Consider the following 20,978-nt stretch of genomic DNA (forward strand, 5'->3'; position numbering starts at 1 on the left):
AATTCACCACCCACTGTGACACTAACTCATAGAGATCCCCAACCCACAGTGCCATCAAGCCCCCCCCCCCCAACAATCCATAGCACCCTCAGTGGGTGCCAGAATTTTGCCAGCTTTATCAAAGTCACAAATGACATCCTCTATGAGAGTGGCCGTGGTGTGTTTTCCTTCATCATCCTCTCCGCAGTCTTTGACACTGTCGACCGCCCCATACCATCCTCCTCCATGTCCAACTCAGTGGGACTGAGCTTGCCCGATTCCACTCTTACCTATCCAATCATAGCCAGAGCATCTCCAGCAATGGCTTCTCTTCCCACCCCTGTACTGTTACCTTTGAAGTCCCCCAAGAACTATCCTTACACTTCCTCCTCTTCTTCTTCTTCATCTGCATGTGGCCTCTTGGCGACCTCATCTGAAGACATGGGGTCAGCTTCCACATGTACGCTGATGACGCCCAGCTCTAACTCGCCACCACTTCTCTCACTTCCTCTGCTGCCTCAGTGTTGTCAGACTGTTTGGCTAACATCCAGTCGTGGATGAGCTGTAATTTCATTAGTTAAACATTGGGAAGACCAAAGCCATTGCCTTCATCCCCTGCCACAAATTCCGTACCCTTGCCACTTATTCCACCCCACTCCCCAGCCTCAGGTTGAACCAGAGTGTTCACAACCTTGGCGTCCTATTTGATCCCGAGCTGAGCTTCCAACCACATATCCTCTCCATGACAAAGACCGCCTACTTCCACATCCATAACATCGCTCGTCTCTGCCCCTGCCTCAGCCCATCTACTGATGAAACAATCATCCATGCCTTTGTCACCTCCAGACTTGACTATTCCAGTGCTCTTCTAGTCGGCCTCCCATCCTTCATGCTCTGTAAACTTCAGCTCATCCAAAATCCTCCTGCCCATATCCTATCACGCACCAAATCCCACTCACCCATCACTCATGTCCATGCTCACCTACACTGACTCCTGGTCCTTCAAGCCTCCAATTTAAAATTCTCATCCTTGTGTGTAAAATTCCTTCATGGCCTTGCACCTCACTATCACTGTAACCTCCTTCAGCCCTACAATCCTCCCAGAACTCTCCGTTCCTCCAACTCTGGCCTCTCGTGCATCCCTCCCTCCCTTCGCCCCACAATTGGCGGCCGTGCCTTTAGCCAGCTGGATCCCAAAATCCGGCATTCCCTTTTTACCCCGTCTGTCTTTCCACCTCCCTCTCCTCCTTTAAGACCCTCTTTAAAACCTACTTCTTTGACCAAGCTTTTGATCACTCCTAATAACTCCCTCTTTGGCTCAGCGTCCATTTTTGTCAAGTGCCTTGTGATGCTTTCCGATGTTAAAGGCTTTATATAAATGCGAGTTGTTGTTGTGGTGGTGATAGTGGTGATAGTGGTGATTGTGGTGCATTACCTGACTCATCCCGATGAACTGTGCCAGCGGTAATCCTTTGTAGCGAGCACCCATCTTCCATATTTTGCTCCTACTTTTCCCTCCAAGATCTTCAGGCTTACTGAGCGCGTGCGAATCTCCGCCAACCTTAATTCCCTTTTTTGAAATCCCTGAAGTGAATGTATCAGGCGTCAGTATTTTCATAGAATTTACAGCATCGAAGGAGACCATTCATCGCAATTCCCTGTCTTTCTCCCTTTTCCATTTTTCCTTTTCAAATACTTATCCAATTCCCTTTTAAATGATGCTCTAATCTCTCTTTCAACAGTCACTTGTGGTGAAGTATTCCATGTTTTAATAACACTCAGTGTGAAAACATTACAACTAGTTTCCCCCTTAGTTCTGCTTGTGATAATTCTCACCCCCTTGATATTGTTTCTCCAACCAGTGGAAACAATCTTTCACTATTTACCCTCTCAAAATTGTTGATAACTTTCAAACCTCCTTAATCCATCTGGTGAGAAAAGCCCCAGTTTTTCGATCTTTTCTGCATAACTCTGATTCCTGGTGTAGCTGTATTCTTTCTATGGCTCTAATATCTCTCCTAAAAAAGGTTTATATCACTGGCAAGAAGATTAGAGCAGGGTGTGCTGAGAATAGATGGAGTTGTTTATCACTGAAATTGTGTCCCTCCCTTTTGCCCACCCTGGATCCTACTCTCCTGTATTCACATTATCCTGGGTCAGATTATAGAATCATAGAATTATACAGCACAGAAAGAGGCCATTCAGCCCATCGTTTCTGTGCCGGCTCTTTGAAAGAACTATCCAATTAGTTCCATTCCCCTGCTCTTTCCCCACAGTTGTGCAGGTTTTTTCTTTTCAAATACATATCCAGTTCTTTTTTGAAAGTTACTATTGAATCTGCTTCCACCACCCTTTCAGGCAGTGCATTCCAGATCATTACAACTCACTGCGTAAAAAAAATTCTCCTTATCTCCCCTCTGGTTCTTTTGCCAATTATCTTAAATCTGCGTCCATTGGTTATTGACCTTCCTGCCAGTGGAAAGAGTTTCACCCTCTCTACCCTATCAAAACCCTTCATAATTTTGAACACTTCTATTAAATCTCCCCTTAACCTTTTTGGCTCTAAGGAGAACAATTGCAGATTACTGGTACCAATACTATGATCGTCCCAGCATCTTGAATGGCACTGTTGGGTTTTTTAGCTATCACAAATTGCAATGAAAACTCATGGTCTCCCTGTGTAATAAACCATTCCCAGTCTGGGAACAGATATCTCTGGGGTCCGAGGGAGGGGGCATGGGAAACAAATACTGCCCTGTAGTGAGCCTTCCTTTGGGAGTCAAGGGGGTGATGCTGCAGGATGACATGGAAAAATCTGCCAGTGTGTACATCCGCCAGTCATTACTCTCAATAATACAGACAGCGGGTGCCATTACTTTCTCATATACCATTACTCTTCAATATACACAGGAGGCACCAATGCTCTCTATATAATTAACATAAGAAGCTTTACTCTTTATAAGAACATAAGAAATAGGAGCAGGAGTAGGCCAATCGGCCTCTCGAGCCTGCTCCGCCATTCAATAAGATCATGGCTGATCTGATCCTAACCTCAAATTTAAATTCATGTCCAATTTCCTGCCTGCTCCCCGTAACCCCTAATTCCCTTTACTTCTAGGAAACTGTCTATTTCTGTTTTAAATTTATTTAATGATGTAGCTTCCACAGCTTCCTGGGGCAGCAAATTCCACAGACCTACTACCCTCTGAGTGAAGAAGTTTCTCCTCATCTCAGTTTTGAAAGAGCAGCCCCTTATTCTAAGATTATGCCCCCTAGTCCTAGTTTCACCCATGCTTGGGAACATCCTTACCGCATCCACCCGATCAAGCCCCTTCACAATCTTATATGTTTCAATAAGATCGCCTCTCATTCTTCTGAACTCCAATGAGTAGAGTCCCAATCCACTCAACCTCTCCTCATATGTCCACCCCCTCATCCCCGGGATTAACCGAGTGAACCTTCTTTGTACTGCCTTGAGAGCAAGTATGTCTTTTCTTAAGTATGGAGACCAAAACTGTATGCAGTATTCCAGGTGCGGTCTCACCAATACCTTATATAACTGCAGCAATACCTCCCTGTTTTTATATTCTATCCCCCTAGCAATAAAAGCCAACATTCCGTTGGCCTTCTTGATCACCTGCTGCACCTGCAAACTAACTTTTTGATTTTCTTGCACTAGGACCCCCAGATACCTTTGTACTGCAGTACTTTCCAGTTTCTTGCCATTAAAATAATAACTTGCTCTCTGATTTTTCCTGCCAAAGTGCATAACCTCACATTTTCCAATATTGCATTGCATCCGCCAAATCTCCGCCCACTCACCCAGCCTGTCGATATCCCCTTGTAGGTTTTTTTATGTCCTCCTCACTCTCTACTTTCCCTCCCATCTTTGTATCATCTGCAAACTTCGATATGTTACACTCGGTCCCCTCCTCCAAATCGTTAATATAGATTGTAAAGAGTTGGGGACCCAGGTCCGACCCCTGCGGAACACCACTGGTTACTGGTTGCCAGTCCGAGAATGAACCATTTATCCCAACTCTCTGCTTCCTGTTAGATAACCAATCCTCCACCCATGCCAGAATATTACCCCCAATCCAGTGATTCTTTATCTTGAGCAATAATCTTTTATCTGGCAACTTGTCGAATGCCTTCTGGAAGTCTAAATACACTACGTCCACTGGTTCCCCTTTATCCACCCTCTACGTTATGTCCTCAAAGAACTCAAGCAAATTTGTCAGACATGACTTCCCTTTCATAAAGCCATGCTGACTTTGTCCTATTAATTTATGTTTATCCAAATGTTCCGCTACTGTCTCCTTAATAATAGACTCCAAAATTTTACCCACCACAGATGTTAGGCTAACTGGTCTATAATTTCCAGCTTTCTGTCTACTACCCTTTTTAAATAAGGGTGTTACATTAGCAGTTTTCCAATTTGCCGGGACCTTTGCCGAGTCCAGAAAATTTTGGAAAATTATTACCAAAGCATCCACAATCCCTACTGCCACTTCCCTCAAGACCCTAGGATGTAAGCCATCAGGTCCAGGGGATTTATCCGCTTTGAGTCCCATTAATTTACTGAGTACCAATTCCTTAGTGATTTTAATCGTATTTAGCTCCTCCCCTTAGAGCCCCCTGTTTGTCCAGTGTTGGGATATTCTTAGTGTCCTCTACCGTAAAGACTGAAACAAAATATTTGTTCAGCATTTTTGCCATCTCCATGTTTCCCACCATTAATTTCCCGGTCTCATCCTCCAAGGGACCTACGCTTGCCTTAGCCACCCTTTTTCTTTTTATATAACTATAGAAACTCTTGCTATCTGTTTTTATATTTTTTGCTAATTTCTTTTCATAATTTATCTTCCCTTTCTTAATCAATCCTTTAGTTACTTTTTGCTGTCTTTTGAAGACTTCCCAATCTTCTATCCTCCCACTAAGTTTGGCTACCTTATATGTCCTTGTTTTTAGTCGGATACTATCCTTAATTTCTTTACTTAGCCACATACACAGGCAGAGGGCCATTATTCTCTGCTATACACAGGGGCCACCAGTACTCTTAGTGTTACATTCTATAATATACACAGAGGCTGCTATCTATATTATACACAGGAGCTGTTGCTCGCCATAATATGCATAGTGGACACCATTACTCTCTATGGTATGCATAGTGGGTTTATTACTCTCTGCAATATACACAGGGTGCCATTACACTTTATAATATACACAGGAGCACTGTTACTCTCCATAATATACACAGGGGTGCTGTTACTCTCCATACACTGAAGAAGTTACTCTGTAATTTATGCAGGGGGCGCCAATATTTTATAATATACACAGGGGCTACTATCCTCTATTGTACAAAGAAGCCCTCATTCTATTAAACACAGGGGCTGCTTTTTTCTATAATATACACAAGGATGCTGTCACTCTCTAATATACACAAGGGCTGCATTGCTCCATAATATATACAGGTGATACTATTATGTATAACATACACAGGGGATGCTAATCTCTATAATATACACAGGGACTGTTGTGCTGTATAATTTATACGGAGAGCTGGTATTCCCTTTAATATATACAGAGGACTGCTATTCCCTAAACTGTACACGGGGCTACGATTCTGCATAATATACACAGCCGTGTGATTCATATGGTCACAAGATAATTATGGATGAGGAAGCTCTTTGGCCCATCTTATTCCATCCATCCAGTTACCAATGCACTGAACAGTGGAAATAGCTTTTGGTGATTTTCTTTCTCAAAACCCTCATAACTTTGAATGCCTCTATCAGATCTCCTCTTAACCTTCTTTGTTCTAGTGAAAAGAGCCCCTGTTTCTGTAGTTTCCCCTCCTAACACTTGTCTTTCCTGATATCATCTCAGTGAACCTCTTCTACACCCTCTCCATGGCCTTGACATCCTTCTTAAAGTAGGGTTTCCAAAAGTAGTCGCAATCCACTTTGGAAAAGATGTATTAACCACTATTCTCTGTTTTCTGTACATCAAGCAACTTCCCATCAATGCTACCACAGTCCCTTTAATACTGTCCACTTTCATTTCATCAACAAGCCTCCTATGGGGTGCCTTTGAAAATTTATATTTGCAATATCCACTGCATTGCCTTGATCAATACACTCTGTTATGACCTCAAATAATTCTATTGTATTATTGGACATGACTTGTCTTTTACAAATCAGTGCTGGTTGTCCTGAATTAACCTATGTCTTTCCAGGTATATGTTAATTTTATCCCGTATTATGGCCTCTAGTAGCTTACCTTTACCGATATTAGGCTGTCTAGTCCATACTTACTTGGTTTAACCCTTTTTGAACAGAGCTGTTACATTGCCAGTCCTCCAGTTCTCTGGCACAATTTCGATATCCAAGCACATTTGAAAGATTGTGGTCAGTGCTTCTGTTATTTCTTCTCTGACTTCCCTCAGCATTCTATGATGCATGCCATCAGGGCCTGGTGCCTTTTCCACTTTGGATTCTCCCAATTGTTTTGTAGCACCAGCGTTCTGGCCATTTTTATGAATCATATTTTAAATCCAATACCCCCAAAAAAGAACTGTACTGTTTGGCAAGCTTGTGGGAGTGGCTTAGAGAATAGGATTGACTGTCAGGAGTTTCGAGCCAGGCTAACCTGACTAAAATGCATTCATACTCAAACAGACATTTCACACTGACAGGCTGGGTGGATGGGAACCCAGACCGATTGACGTCATCACCATTTAACATGATTACTGGGAACAATACCCCGAGAGGTAACTCAGAGACACTCAGTCCCAACCGAAACTGGTGGAAGGCAGGAGAGAAGCCAGTTAAGCAAGATCGGTTTGAGATCGAAACCCATTACCTGCTAATGGGGGCCATCAACTCAGGAAATGACAGACACCCAGTAATCAGCACCCATTGTCTCTCCAGGTGCAAAGCCTGGGAGCGGGAAAATGAAATATCATTTATCACAAAGATTTCAAAGGCCACGGGAGGGGGAGGGGGGTCCAGACAGATCACCTGAATCAATACATCGATCAGTATAGGATCTGTTGGGCTCTGCTCTCTGCTCTTCTCTCTGCTCCTCGGCATCAATCTACAGAGAGTCTCCCGAGTTGGGCTCGGGTCGATTCAACGGAACACCGCCAGAAGCTGAGCGCTGCTCTTCTTCCCTCATCAACGGACCTCGACTCAAACTGGAACTTGGATACTGCGTCGGCGGTACAGAACCAGGAGCGGGACGTGCAGGAAGAAACTGCAAGCAATAACTTAGCCATGTGAAGGGGTGATTGTAAGTCCCAACCAAACCTTAGAGGGTTTTAGTTCTGGGGGGGGTCCTGTGTTAGTTTATTTCACGGGGTGGGGGGGGGGGTTTCTCTTATTAGGCCGTGGTAATTTAGCATGGTAGGGCTTATTGGACAAGCCAGAGTTTGTACTGTTTACTAGTTTCATTGTTAATCTTATTAAACACAATACGGTTGAGCCTGAAAACATGTGTCCAAGTCTGATCTGTCCTTATAATCCCTATCATTCCAGAACTTATAGTAAGAGGTGTGTTTTCAGTATGCCCGAGAAAACCATTTACAGTTTCAGTATTACTTCCTTATCTATAGCTTCACCTCCTCCTCTTGCACTCTTTCATTCCCAATACCAGACTCTTCTATGAAAACCGCTGCAGAGTACTCATTTAGTATCTCTGTCATTCCTTCATCCTCCATTAGAACATTCAATGGCATTTCCATCACCGAATCCCCCACCATCAACATCCTGGGGGTCACCATTGATCAGAAACTTAACTGGACCAGCCATATAAATACTGTGGCTACAAGAGCAGCTCAGAGGCTGGGTATTCTGCGGCGAATGACTCACCTCCTGACTCCCCAAAGCCTTTCCACCATCTACAAGGCACAAGTCAGGAGTGTGATGGAATACTCTCCACTTGTCTGGATGAGTGCAGCTCCAACAACACTCAAGAAGCTCAACACCATCCAGGGCAAAGCAGCCCGCTTTATGTTTATAAAATCCTTTGTGTTTATAAAATCCTTTGTGTTTATAAAATCCTTTGTGTTTATAAAATCCTTTACTGTTTCCATTTATATTTCTTACCAGTCTTTCTTCCTACTTCCTCTTAATGTTTCTCATCTTTCTTGCTCCCCTCTCTATTTTCTTTTGTATTATTAACCCTAGATTTGTTATAAGTCTTATTTGCCAATTTTCCTTTCCAATTTATTTGGGCTTATTCCCTTTCTTTTTTTATCTCATTCAAATTTGCTTTTTTCACAGGCAAATAGTTTTATCTTTAATTGTTCCCTCCAATTTTCAATTTTTATAATTATGATTTGACCGCTATTTCCTAGAAGCTCCCCATAACTTACAGTATTTACTTACGCTATATAATTTCCTAGAATAGCATTGGCTATTTTCTTGTTAGACTTAAATTACACTTTTCTAGACAGCTGTGCTGAACACATTGTATTAACTCCACTTCCTCAATCATTATTATGGCCCCGTTGTTCCTCATATATCAACATATCTCTTCCTGGATCTCCTTTCCACTGCAACAGTTACCTTCCTATTGCTCAACTCAAACCAAATAGACTCAGCTTTTGTACCATCCCTAGTATAATCTCTATGTTTTAGTTCTGTAATGAAGTCTTTGATTAACACTGCCACTCCTCTTCACTATTTTCCTATTCTATTCCTAATGAATACGTTATAATCAGGGATGGTTAGCTCCCAGTCCTGCCTCAGCCCAAGTCATGTTTATGTTAATGTTTTTATATCATACCCCCAAACATGTCATTGGTTCACTTCCTGGGGTAACATCTCACTGACACACAGGGTAACACCTCATTGGCACACAGAGTAACATTTCACTGACACACAGTGCAACAGCTCACTGACTCACAGAGTAACATCTCACTGACACAAAGAGTAACATCTCACTGACTCAGAGTAAACATCTCACTGACACACAGGGTAACATCTCACTGACACACGGAGTAACAGCTCACTGATACACAGAATAACATCTCACTGACACAAAGAGTAACATCTCACTGACACGGAGTAATATCTCACTGAGATAGAGTGACATCTCACTGATACACAGAGTAACATCTCACTGAGACGGAGTAATATTTTTAGAATCATAGAATCGTACAGCACAGAAGGAGGGCATTCGGCCCATCGTGCCTGTGCTGGCTCTTTGAAAGAGCTATCCAATTAGTCCCACTTCCCTGCTCTTTCCCCATAGCCCTATAAATTTTTCCTTTTCAACTATTTATCCAATTCCCTTTTGAAAGTTACTATTGAATCTGCTTCCACCACCCTTTCGGGCTGTGCATTCCAGACTACACACCCTTTCTGCAAATTTATTAATGTCTTCTTGCATTTTGACGCATTCTTCCTTTGTATTAACTATATCCCCCAATTTGGTGTCGTCCGCCAATTGTGAAATTGTATTTCCGATTCCCGAATCCAAATCGTCAATGTAAATTGTGAACAACAGTGGTCCCAGCACTGATCCCTGTGGAACATCACTTCCCACCTTTTGCCAGTCTGAGTAGCTACCCTTAACCCCTACTCTCTGTTTTCTGTTTTGTAGCCAGCTTGTTATTAATGCACCAGCTTTAACTTACTTGGACATTAAGCACATCATACACCCTTATTGCCCTTTACCCTGCATTAAAAAAATTCTCATCTCCCCTCTGGTTCTTTTGCCAATTACCTTAAATCTGTGTCCTCTAGTTACCGACCCCCAGCCCCCACCCCCGCCAGTAGAAATAGTTTCTCTTTATTTACTCTATCAAAACCCTTCATGATTTTGAACACCTCTATTAAATGTTCCCTTAACCTTCTCTGCTCTAAGGAGAACAACCCCAGATTCTCCAGTCTCTCCACATAACTAACATGTTGGCTTAGCTTCAGCTCCCCGCATTGCTTCTGCTTCCCCCCCTGCTTCTCCTGTTCCCTCCTTTCCCCCCGCCTCTCCCCCTTCCTCCCCCTGCTTCTCCCCTTCCCCCCTTTTGAAATTCTTTTATAAGCTTTATTGGCAGCCCTGTGGTCTGCTCCTGCCGATCTTCAACCCCACGCCTGGTGGACTCTCGGCAAAGACCCAGGAGCCCACCAAATATACCCCGAGGTTAGAAGGTCAGTCGGGGTGAAGGGTACATCTCTGTGATGGGTGGAAATCCTGCCATGGTGCTTCAGTTCTGCAAAAGTGGAAAACCTCGGCTCAGGGGCATAGGACAGGGAATTTGCTTCAAATCGACCTTAACCCAGCAGCAAATGGGTAGCTTGTTAACCCTGAGGCACACGGCACCCAATTGCAGGCACACGTAAGGTTACCTTTTGAGGTGGGCATGAGTACAAAGTGTTCGGGGGCTAGCCAAATTGCAACGGTCCCATTTCCCAAAGATTCCTTCACTGTGTCGCTCTAACTGGCCATGCTGGAATTCTAGGTCACTTACCATCTCCTTGAGGCAGTCTGAGAATATTTGTGTTCTCTGTTTTTCTCGGTATTCTTCCACTTGATATCACCCCTGAAAAGTGACAAGGTTAATGCTGCTTTGCTGAAAGGGGCTAAACCAAGCATCCAAACTACTCTCTGATGCTGTCCTGCTATCTGTTGTCTCCTAGACATTGATAGCACAATTGATAGCACCCTAGTCTCTGACTCAGAAGGTTGTGCATTCAAGCTCCACTGTAGGACCCATTATCTAGGCTGACGCTTCAGTGCGATACTGAGGGATTGCTGCATTGTTGGAGGCATCGTCTTTCAGATGAGACGTTAAACAAACCATCTGGCTACTCAAGTGGATCAAAAAGATTCATTGCACCTTTCAAAGATCAGCGGGGAGTTGTCCAATGTCCTGATCAACTTTATTCCCTCAACCAACACTAGCAAAACAGATTATCAGATCATGCATACATTTTCTGTTTGTGGGACCTTGCTGTGAGTACATTTGCCGTTGTGTTTACCCACATAACAACCGTGACTGGACTTCAAAAGTCGTTCATTGGCTGTGAAGAGCTTTGGGACATCCAGAGGATGTAATAAGGTGATGTATAAATGCACCTTCGGTGATTCTGAGTGTGTGTGTGTGTGTGTGTGTGTGTGTGTGTGGGTCAGTACCTGGTGCGTATGTGTGTGTGTGAGTATCTTGTGTGTGTGTGTGAGTATCTTGTGTGTGTGTGTGTGTGTGTGTGTGTGTCAGTACCTGTTGTGACCCAGAGCTCGTGGTTTATCCTGTACGGTCTGTTTATTACTGTGACCCAGAGCTCGTGGTTTATCCTGTACGGTCTGTTTATTTCTGTGACCCAGAGCTCGTGGTTTATCCTGTACGGTCTGTTTATTTCTGTGACCCAGGGTCATTATTTACTCCCTATAGTACGTTCTCTTACCCGGCGGCACCTTGTTGCTGGTACACTTTGTGTTGGCGACGGGTACATTGGCTGGCAGCTCCTCGGGAGGTTTTCTTTTTAGCGGAGGCCTTGCTGTTATCTGCTCGGCAGACACTTTGGGGGCCTTCCTTCCTCGTCTCAGTTTGTTGAGATCTAAGTCTGTAAATTCCAATCAACACAGAGATTCTTTTTATTTTCTTCCTGCTGTGTTTCTCCTTGTTTCATTTTGAATTGTTCTATCGGAATCTCTATCTACTAGAGCGGATCCTGAGAGTCAGAGTTACCAGCAGCAAGTCAGTCAATAGACAGCAGCAAACACAAGAGCAGCCATTTATTGCCCAGCATGCTCATCTGGTTGGAGGTGTAAATAAACTGCTGTGTGTTCTTAGTAGGAAAGACAGACAGAAAACAGACACAAACAGAGAGACAGACAGAGAGACTATCCCACACAGTGACATAGACTGAGATGGGTCTAGAAAGACCCAGATGTGGCACAGACAGAGAGACCCAGACAGTGACAGACAGACCCAGAGAGACAGATCCACACAGTGATATTGACAGAGGCACAGACAGACAGAGAGACAGACAAAGAAAGACAGATTCAGACAGAGACATAGATAGAGAGCGAGAGATTGAGAGAGCGAGACATACATAAACAAATAGACAGAGACATAGAGGGACACAGATACTCACTCACCGACAAAAACAAGGACAGAGACAGAGAGAGACCCGTGCAGAAGAGAGACAGATGGGGGAATGACACACAAAGACACAGAGACAGAGAGAAAGACAGTGACAGACAGAAACAGAGAAATAAAGAAACGTAGCCAGACAGAGAAAAGAGAGAGACAGAAGAAAGAAAAAAACACGGGGAGAGACAGCGGTGCGTACACGCGCATATGTACACAGACAGCTACAGACAGAGAGAGAGACTGACACACAGAGACACATCCAAACAGACAGATAGTGAAAGAGGCACACATTGAGAGAGACAGAGACGGAGAGCAACAAAATTTGAACAATTTCCCCCTCAGCCCCATGTGTCACACTTCCCTCAGATAGAAAGAGAAAGAGAGAGACACACACAGATAATCGAACAGAGACATAGGGGACAGATTTTGACTTTGTGCGATAATGTAAAGCGAGTGATAGCGAATCGGCAGCCCGTTTTACATCTCCCCCGATTTTGAAATCAGTAGAGATGTAAAACAAGCCATTGGTTCACAATCTCCTGTTTTACACTATTGCACAGAGTCAAAATCTACCACATAGAGAGGGACTGAGACACAGAGACACACTCACACTGACAGAAACAGGGACGAGAGAGAGAGAGACAAAAACACGGAATAGAGAAAAAAGTAGGCAGAAAGAGAAAAAAACAGAGAGAGAGAGAAAAACGGACACAAATACAGAGAGAGATAAACACAGAAAAAGATCAACATTTACAGACAAGGAGGCACTCACCCAGACAGCCCCCATCCTCCCTCCTCACACACACACAAAGAGAGAGGCAGACAAACACAGATACAGACTCAAACAAATGGAGAAAGAGACATCAACAAATCAAAAAAACAGAGAGCAACAAGAGAATTATTTTTGAACACTCTCGCCTTCAGTCCCTGTAATACTCCTCCTGTCAGCCCTCTGTGTAATATACTGATGCTCTGTTCTTGTGGTTGTAACATTATCGCAGTTGTACGAAATTTGTTATGCATTCATTTGTTTCCTGTGTGCTATATGGCAGATATGAATCAGAGACAGTCTCACCACCTACCTTTCGGAAAGCTGTGGTAAACTGGCTGAAGTTTGGGATACCGCTCCAGATTGTAATCTTTGAACAGATTCTTCCAGAACTCACTGATGGAGACATTGCTCTTCTCCAGGAGCCATGTGAGAACAGCATACACGGCCTTGTTACTGCCCTTCTGTTCCTTCAATTGTAACGTTTCCTGTGGAAGAACAATGATTAATTTGTCATTAATCTGAAACCGTTCAGGGGATTCCAGAAATAAGAGTTTGAGACTGGGTGGCAGAGGAATAGAAACTGTTCTTTCAAATGTCAATCATGTTTAAAGTCAAATCCTCTTTCATTTGTGGCCTATTTTATGCTGTTTTCTTGTTTCTCTTTTTCTCTGTCTGTTCTCTCTTTCTCTATTTGTTTCTATCTTGCACTCTGTCTTTCTCTCTCGGACTTTCTTTCACATCTCTCTCGCTCACATTCTCTCATTTTCTCTCACGTTCTTTTGGTCTCTCATTTTTTCTTGTTCTTGCTTTCACATTCTCATTCTTTCTCTCATGTTCCCTTTTATCCTCATATTCTGACTCTCACATTCTCTCTGTAATGTTCTTTCTCTCACAAGTTCTATTTTTCTCAGGTTCCCTCTTACATCCTCTTTTGCTCAATTCTTTTTCTGTCTGTCACATTTTCTCCCACGTTCTCTTGTTAATCAATTTCTCATTCACATTCTCTTGCTCTCTTAGGTTTTCTTTCCCTCACACATTTTCGCATTCTGTCTATCACATTCTCTCTCACGTGGGGCATGATTTTAACCCTGACAAACAGGTGGGTTGGGGGCATTAAAAGTTGCAACAATTTCAAACCTGCCCCTAACCCGCCTCCAACCCGTCCATTTCCGGTTTGCTCGGGGGTGGGACGAGGGGCGGACAACCTACCCACTCTCAGGAGGCGGGTTGGTCACTGAAACCTTCCAAGGATGCTGCGGGCCTCTATTTATTCAGGTTTTGTGATTTGAGCCTCTGTGGGCCAGGATTCCTGGGCCTTCTCCTTCACGCTGCATGAGAGGAGTTGAGAAGGCCCGAAACTACAGGTAAGTGCCTTTATAGCACAGCTTATGGGCCCAGAGGAGCAGGACTGTTTCCCCCAGGCCCAATAAGCTTATCTACAGCGACCCCCCCCCCAACGATCGCTGCACCCCCCCAATGCTCATGACCCCCCCCCCAACGATCATAACCCCCGTGATGATCCTCGATCCCAACACCCCCCCTCCATGGTGACTGACCCACTCCCCAGTGACTGACCTCCTGATCCCCCCTCGATGACCCCTGATCACGACCCCCCCCCCAGTGACTGACCCCCCGATTCCCCCCCCATGACTAAGCACCCCTCCCCCGGTGACCCCAATGCCCCTGATGCTCCCATGCGCCCCCGATGCCCCCCCACGCCCCCACCCCGATCCATCCAATCTAAGACTTACCTGAACACTTACCTCTTCCTTGCTCTTCTGCTGTCTGACTGAGACCAGCCTGTCAATCAGGCTGGCCTGTCTGGTCAAAAAAAAAGATGTCCTTATGTCAAAATCATAAGGATGTCTGCGAAACCTGTTCTTTTGAGTTTCCCGTCCGCTATTCGACCCCGGCCCCCTTCCTGGCTCCGGGCTAAAATTATGCCCCTGATTGCTCTACCATGGCCCCATTTTCTTTCTCTCATGTTGCCATTCGCTCAGATTCAAATTCTCTCTCTCTCTCACATTTGCTCTCTCTCACATTCATTCTCTATCGCATTCTCTCTCCAGAACGAAGCTGTGAAGCGAATTTACGGTAAACAGGGGAAACGATTGCAGGGACCTGTCACTGAGTACCATGAAGGTCACAGAGGCATGCTTCTTTCTCAAAGAGCCTGAAATGACAAACTGGATTAAGCAGTTGGTGATAAATAAACCAGGTCTGCAGCAGTGGGTGGGAAATGGTGTGTGCCCATGTTGTGGTCAGGAGGATGGACTGCACTCGCACATGTTATGGTGAGTTGGGCTTTTCACCATGCTGCTCATGAGGAGTTCCTAATATCTGCTGTCCTAGTGAGGGCTCAAACCCACATTTATCAATTACCTAACACCCCTTCTATGGGGTAGGGAGGGGAAGGTTATGGAGGGTCTCTTTGGGGTCGAAATGGCTCCAAGATGATATTCCTGGAGATAGACAATTCCTGGAGATAGAGTCAACCCTCTGTGACAGATGCAGTAATCTGCTACCTGAGCCAGGCACTGTTAATGATTAACCAGCCAGCTAAATGTAGGACATTGCTTCATAGGCTTTTCTAGTTCTCTGCTTTCCTCTGTTCCTATGACATGAAACAAGGGTTTGAATGGAATAAATCTGTTCTGTTACTGTCTCACTTCCTAATACTGCAGTTTGTGTTGACTGTGTCCATTGTCGTGAAGTATCATCGCTCGGCTGAGCATGTGACCCATTTTGATACCTTAAATATTTGCTCTGTGATGACGTCATGATCTACCAGTCCATGCAGAAATGGGAAGAGATCGTCGATGGCCATTGAAATCTCTGTCCTGTTCACCTTCAGTATCTGTCTGAGATCCAACTCAGGAGCTTTATCTGAGCCTGACATTCTGTGATGAAAGGGAAGAAGATAAACAGTCTGGGAAGGTATGTGTATTGCACTAATCAGAAGAAGTAATGAAAGAAGACAGCACCAGAACCAGAACCAGAAACTATACCCAAATCAGGAGTAGCACCTGAACCAGAACCAGAACCAGAACCAGAAACTAAGCCCAAATCAGGAGTTAACCTGAACCAGAACCAGTATCTGTATCTAAACCAGGATGACCACCTGAACCAGAACCAGAAACTGTACCCAAACCAAGGCGACCTGCTGAACCGGGAACATAAACTGTACTAAACCAGGAACAGAATCTGAATCAGAACCAGAAACTGAACGCAAACCAGGATGACCACCTCAACCAGGATCAGAACCTCAATCAGAACCAAAAACTGTACCCAAACCAGGAACGGAACCTAACCAGGAACCAGAAGTGTACCAAACAAGGAACAGCAGCTGAACTAGAACCATAAACTGTACCCAAACCAGGAACAGTAACCAAAATGGAACCAAATGCTGTACCCAAACTGGGAGGAGCACCTGAACCAGATCCAGGAACTGTACTGAAACCTGGACTTGAACCTGAACAAAGACCAGAAACTGTAATTAAAACAGGACAAGCATTTGAACCAGAACCAGAGGTTGTTCGCAAGCTGGGAGCAGGAACTTTACCCAAACTGGGACCAGTATCTGAATTGGGACCAGAAGCAGTACCAGTACCTGCGAAAAGGGGAGTTCATTGGGGTCAATTACCACCTTCAAGAAGTTTGCTTCCCATGGAGTTAGGAAGAGAATGTAGAGATCGAGAGGAGCAGGAGTCCATGGTTGAAAGAGTTATGCATGGACTGTGGAAGAAGTGGGCAGTTTCACTTTCCACTATAAATCTGGCTGGCTCTAAAGGATACTCTGTATTGGTTTTTTTTACGGTCTCTCTATCACAGTTACGCATAGGAGTCAGCCGAGTGTGACTAAGAACTACTTTTATTCACTGCCAAAGTAATTACATTGAATTGGCCACAGTACAATTAGCAAATAAGCAGACTAGCAGAAAATAGGCATTTTTTCCAGCAAACCAAATGTCAGAAAACAATCTGCCTTACAATTCCTTCCATGCTTCCAGGATGCATAAAGAAACAAAATACAACGAACCAAATTAATACAACCTTCAGTGAGAATCGATCTAACTGGCCTTACTTACAAATATCGAATAAGTGGGTTGTTCTATTGGGCTGAGAAGGCGGGGGGAGTTATTCACCCTGTGATCAATTCAGTTTCCCTGCCTCTGCACACCACAATGACATTGGATGCCAGGCATATGGTTTTCCAAGAGCTCAGTGTTGCTATGACGCAAGTTTCAAACCTGGAACTTTCCTGACCTGTGTGGCTCAGCTACTAGCTGGGGAAACTCACTGAGCCACTGAGCCATTGAAGGACTCTTAAAGAGGGAGTCTCACCCATTGAGACTCTTTCGCACCAGGATTCCTTATGGAAGGAGTCCCATCCATTTGAAATCCCCCAAGAGAGAGCCTTACCCATTGAGACCCCTTGTAGAGGCAGTCTGATGCATTGGGATCCTTTATAGAGAGAAAGTATCCCCCATTAGAGCCCCCTATAGATGAATCTTACCCATTGAATGCCCTTATGGAGGGAATTTCACCTGTTGGGGCCCCTCACCCTTTGTACTATTTTGAATCCGGTACATTTATGATACACACTCTTACGTTGGTCATTTTTGAACTTCCTTCTTTAATTAGCAAGCACTGAGGAGGTAATTCAGAAAGTATTTGCGAGTGCAATTCTATTTACCTGCCCATCAGTAAGAGGTTAGTGCGGCTCCTTCAGATAAGAAGGGAACCTTAGAATGCTGATGTGGAACCTGCTAGGCAGACTGATTCTGTGCAACGATTGTGGCCCAACTACGCTGGTCACTGGGCCCCGCAGAAAAATCTCTGCACAAGGATGGCAGGGCCCATTCTACAGCAGCAGAGAAAGCCCCTGAGTAAAAAGATGAGTTGCTCAATTCCACTGCTCATAATAGTGTATTAAACGAACAGACCTTTATCACAGTGGATCAATATACATTAGACTAACTTACCGTTATCACAATGAAGTTGTTAGTATATTAACCAGACATGCCTTTATTCGAATGGATAAATCGTGCAATAAACTACCGTATTTTATTACAATGAAGTAACAGAAAATTAAATGAATCTATCTTTATCAGAATTAAATTAACGTACCTTTATCACAATGGAGAAATCCCCTGAAACTTCTGGAATGAATGCAGGAGGATCGTAAATCTTTTTATAAATGCATCTACAAGTGAGTGCAGCTGGAGTTTTATAAAAATCTAATGTAGCCTATCAACAATGACAGGTGTGGAACAGACCAATCCGAGCTCGCATTCTGCTGGCTTGACAAGAGCCTTTCATGACAGAAATCAGGTATTACTCCAGTGCTGGGCTGGGCTGGCAGTGTGTCTATTGAGATGTGAACACAATTACCCCATACACAAATTAATTTGGCTTCCGCCTAAATGCACCCTCACTGACCATTAAGCCATGTTTAATACATAGAGTTTAATCTGATTTGATCATGGCCAGGGCCACAGGTAAGGGGGAAGTAGTCCAGAGGTGGTCTCAACACCAGATCCTGAGCATCACTGGTTCAATGGATAGATGATCGTCAGGGCAACGTCTTTACGGTGACCAAATTAATCAACTTCTGTTCTTATTACATGGGATGCCGATATTTTTACCAATGTTCTGGGAATCACATTCCCAATTCCATCCGTCTTTCTGTGAAAACCAAACCTTGGCCTGTCTCACTGCTTAGAGTGGCCTTCCATTCCCATACTCTTTTTTTGTCTTTAGGCAGCTTTCGTTTGAGGAGAGAATGATAAAAACCCGACTGTTTTGGAAGAAGAAATAAGAAATCCCAGTGGACATCTCATGGAGCTGCTCTGACCTCAGTTTTCTCACATGGTTCTCCTGTTACCTCAGATCTCCCATGTGCCACCTTTTTTACCTGGATCTCCCAATCTGCTGCTCCAGGTACCTCAGTTTTCCCACCGATCTGCTTCAACTACCGTGGAAGTCCCATGGTGTTGGTCCTGTGTTTTGGATTATTTCCTACTTTATAAGGGTGGAGTGTTACCTGCTGTAACACACAATGCATTATCCTGCTACTAAGGTGGAGTTGCGCCCTTTTAGAACCACAAGGTCTAATTGCTGTAAATAGGTTTCCATGTAGATTGATGGCTGCTCCATCAAGACCATAAGGAAGTGCCTGGTTTTCTTTCTCTCTATTGTTATAGCTGCAAAACAATCTCAAAAATACAAATGTGGCGTCTGGAATGTGACAGATGAATGCTGGAATTATTGGTAACCCCACAAGGCACCAAGACTGCATAGTGTCTGCTGAGATGGGAAATTCAGTCACACACTGATTGTGCAGCATTGGAGGGAAACTAGGATTTCTGTGCTTTGGCATATGGTGAGTGAACCCAGTCCCAGTTCTTATTAAGGAAGCTGCACCAGCATTCAAGAAGGGAGAAATGCAGTGTTCAATAGCGTAGGGGCCAACGGGGCATGGGTCAATAAGGCAATGATCCACAGCCTCAGGATCTGTAGCACAAGGATCCACTTGTGGTGTTATGGCACTTTGGTGCAGTAACTTGGTTTTAACCATGGTCAATTCCTTCTTCTGATTACTGGACACCAGTAGCAGTGGCAAAAAAGTACCTGAACAAACTGCAAATGAGGCCTCCGACCCCTATAATTAATAAGGTGGTAATAGCACCTCAGAGCTGATTGGGAAATAGTGACTGGTGAGCAAGAGAAAGCAATTGAGGAATATTGATGTGCATTAGGAGGACCCTACAGAGGAGACGATAGAAGGTAAACCTCCAGTTCGGGAACTGAAATAAATCCACCAAAATTCTCACATGAAGAGGGAGGCCTGGGAGGAAACTGCCCGGTGGTGGAACCCAATCTCTAGGAGTAAAAGGAGGTGGCACCGAATCTGTGAAAAGATTAGTTAAAAAACACCAACGAAAAGGTTGCCTTCAACTGACACAACAAAGAAAGGAACTGGAAGGAGATCCCAATATCTGGCAGAGCTCGGGCCAAGATGAGGGGCCTCGACAACTGAGGCAGCTCAGGTGAAGAAAGGGGCTCTGGCTACTGAGGGAGTCTAGGTTGAAGAGACATTAATGCAGAGTGGGTTGAAGAGTCTGCGGTGGGAGTGTGCACAACAGGATGTGGTAAATATTTTTACAGAAGAAATTGGCATATTTGTGATACACCAAAATGTGACTCTGGTGAGCTGTTAACAGAGTAAATTGTGTCAGCATGGATGGGACTGTCATAATTCAGGGTGTTGCCTCAACATGCTCCACTTAAATTAAGGTGACCAAAATACAGGAAGACATTAATAAACTTGCAGATTGGGCGTGTAATTGGCAAATGAATTTCAATATAGATAAGTGTGAGGTATTACATTTTGGTAGGAAGAATAAGGGGGCCACATACTGCTTGAATAATAAGAGTCTAAATGGGGTAGAGGAGCAGAGGGATCTGGGGGTACAGATACACAAATCACTAAAAGTAGCAAAACAGGTTAATAAGGCCATAAAAAAAGCAAACCAAGCACAGGGGTTCATTTCAACAGGGATAGAATTGAAAAGCAGAAATGTTATGTTAAACTTGTATAGAACCTTGGTTAGACCACACTCGGAGTACTGTGAACAGTTCTGGTCTCCATATTATAAAAAGGATGTGGAGGCACTGGAGAAGGTGCAAAAAAGATTCACAAGGATGGTACCAGAACTGAGAGGTTATACCTATCAGGAAACATTGAGCGGGCTGGGGTTTTTTTTCTCTGGAAAGAGAAGACTGAGGGGTGACCTGATAGAGGTCTTTAAGATTATGAAAGGGTTTGATAGAGTAAGACATGGAGAAGATGTTTCCACTTGCGGGGGAGACCAGAACTAAAGGCCATAAGTAAGTCCGGATATGGTAGGTTATGGTTGTAGTCGTGCAGCTCTGCTGTTAAATCACTACCCAACTAGTACTTATCAGGTAACAGTCATCCCATTACTGTAGCTGTGATTGTCTTGTATGCTCTCGGTCTCAGCGAGTCGTGATCCCTCTAGTCACATTGCATCTGTGACTGATACGACTGCTCAAAGAACTCACAAATGGTGGTCAGAGGGAGATCAAATCCCCACAGGAGGG

General features: G+C 44.1%; 1 protein-coding gene across 1 annotated transcript in view; it reads right to left on the bottom strand.

The window, feature by feature from the left end:
• Positions 1–15,750, bottom strand: part of aire (autoimmune regulator) — a 30,493-nt gene extending 14,743 nt beyond the window's left edge. Inside the window, exons 1-3 of the mRNA XM_067994752.1 lie at positions 15,604–15,750; positions 13,162–13,336; positions 1,415–1,563 (exon numbers count right to left, since the gene is read on the bottom strand). Of these exons, the coding sequence (XP_067850853.1) occupies positions 1,415–1,563; positions 13,162–13,336; positions 15,604–15,750 (471 nt within the window). The remainder of the gene's footprint in view (positions 1–1,414; positions 1,564–13,161; positions 13,337–15,603) is intronic.
• Between the last annotated feature and the right edge of the window lie 5,228 nt (positions 15,751–20,978).

The sequence above is a fragment of the Heptranchias perlo genome, chromosome 13 (assembly GCF_035084215.1).
Source record: "Heptranchias perlo isolate sHepPer1 chromosome 13, sHepPer1.hap1, whole genome shotgun sequence".
Lineage (NCBI taxonomy): Eukaryota > Metazoa > Chordata > Chondrichthyes > Hexanchiformes > Hexanchidae > Heptranchias > Heptranchias perlo.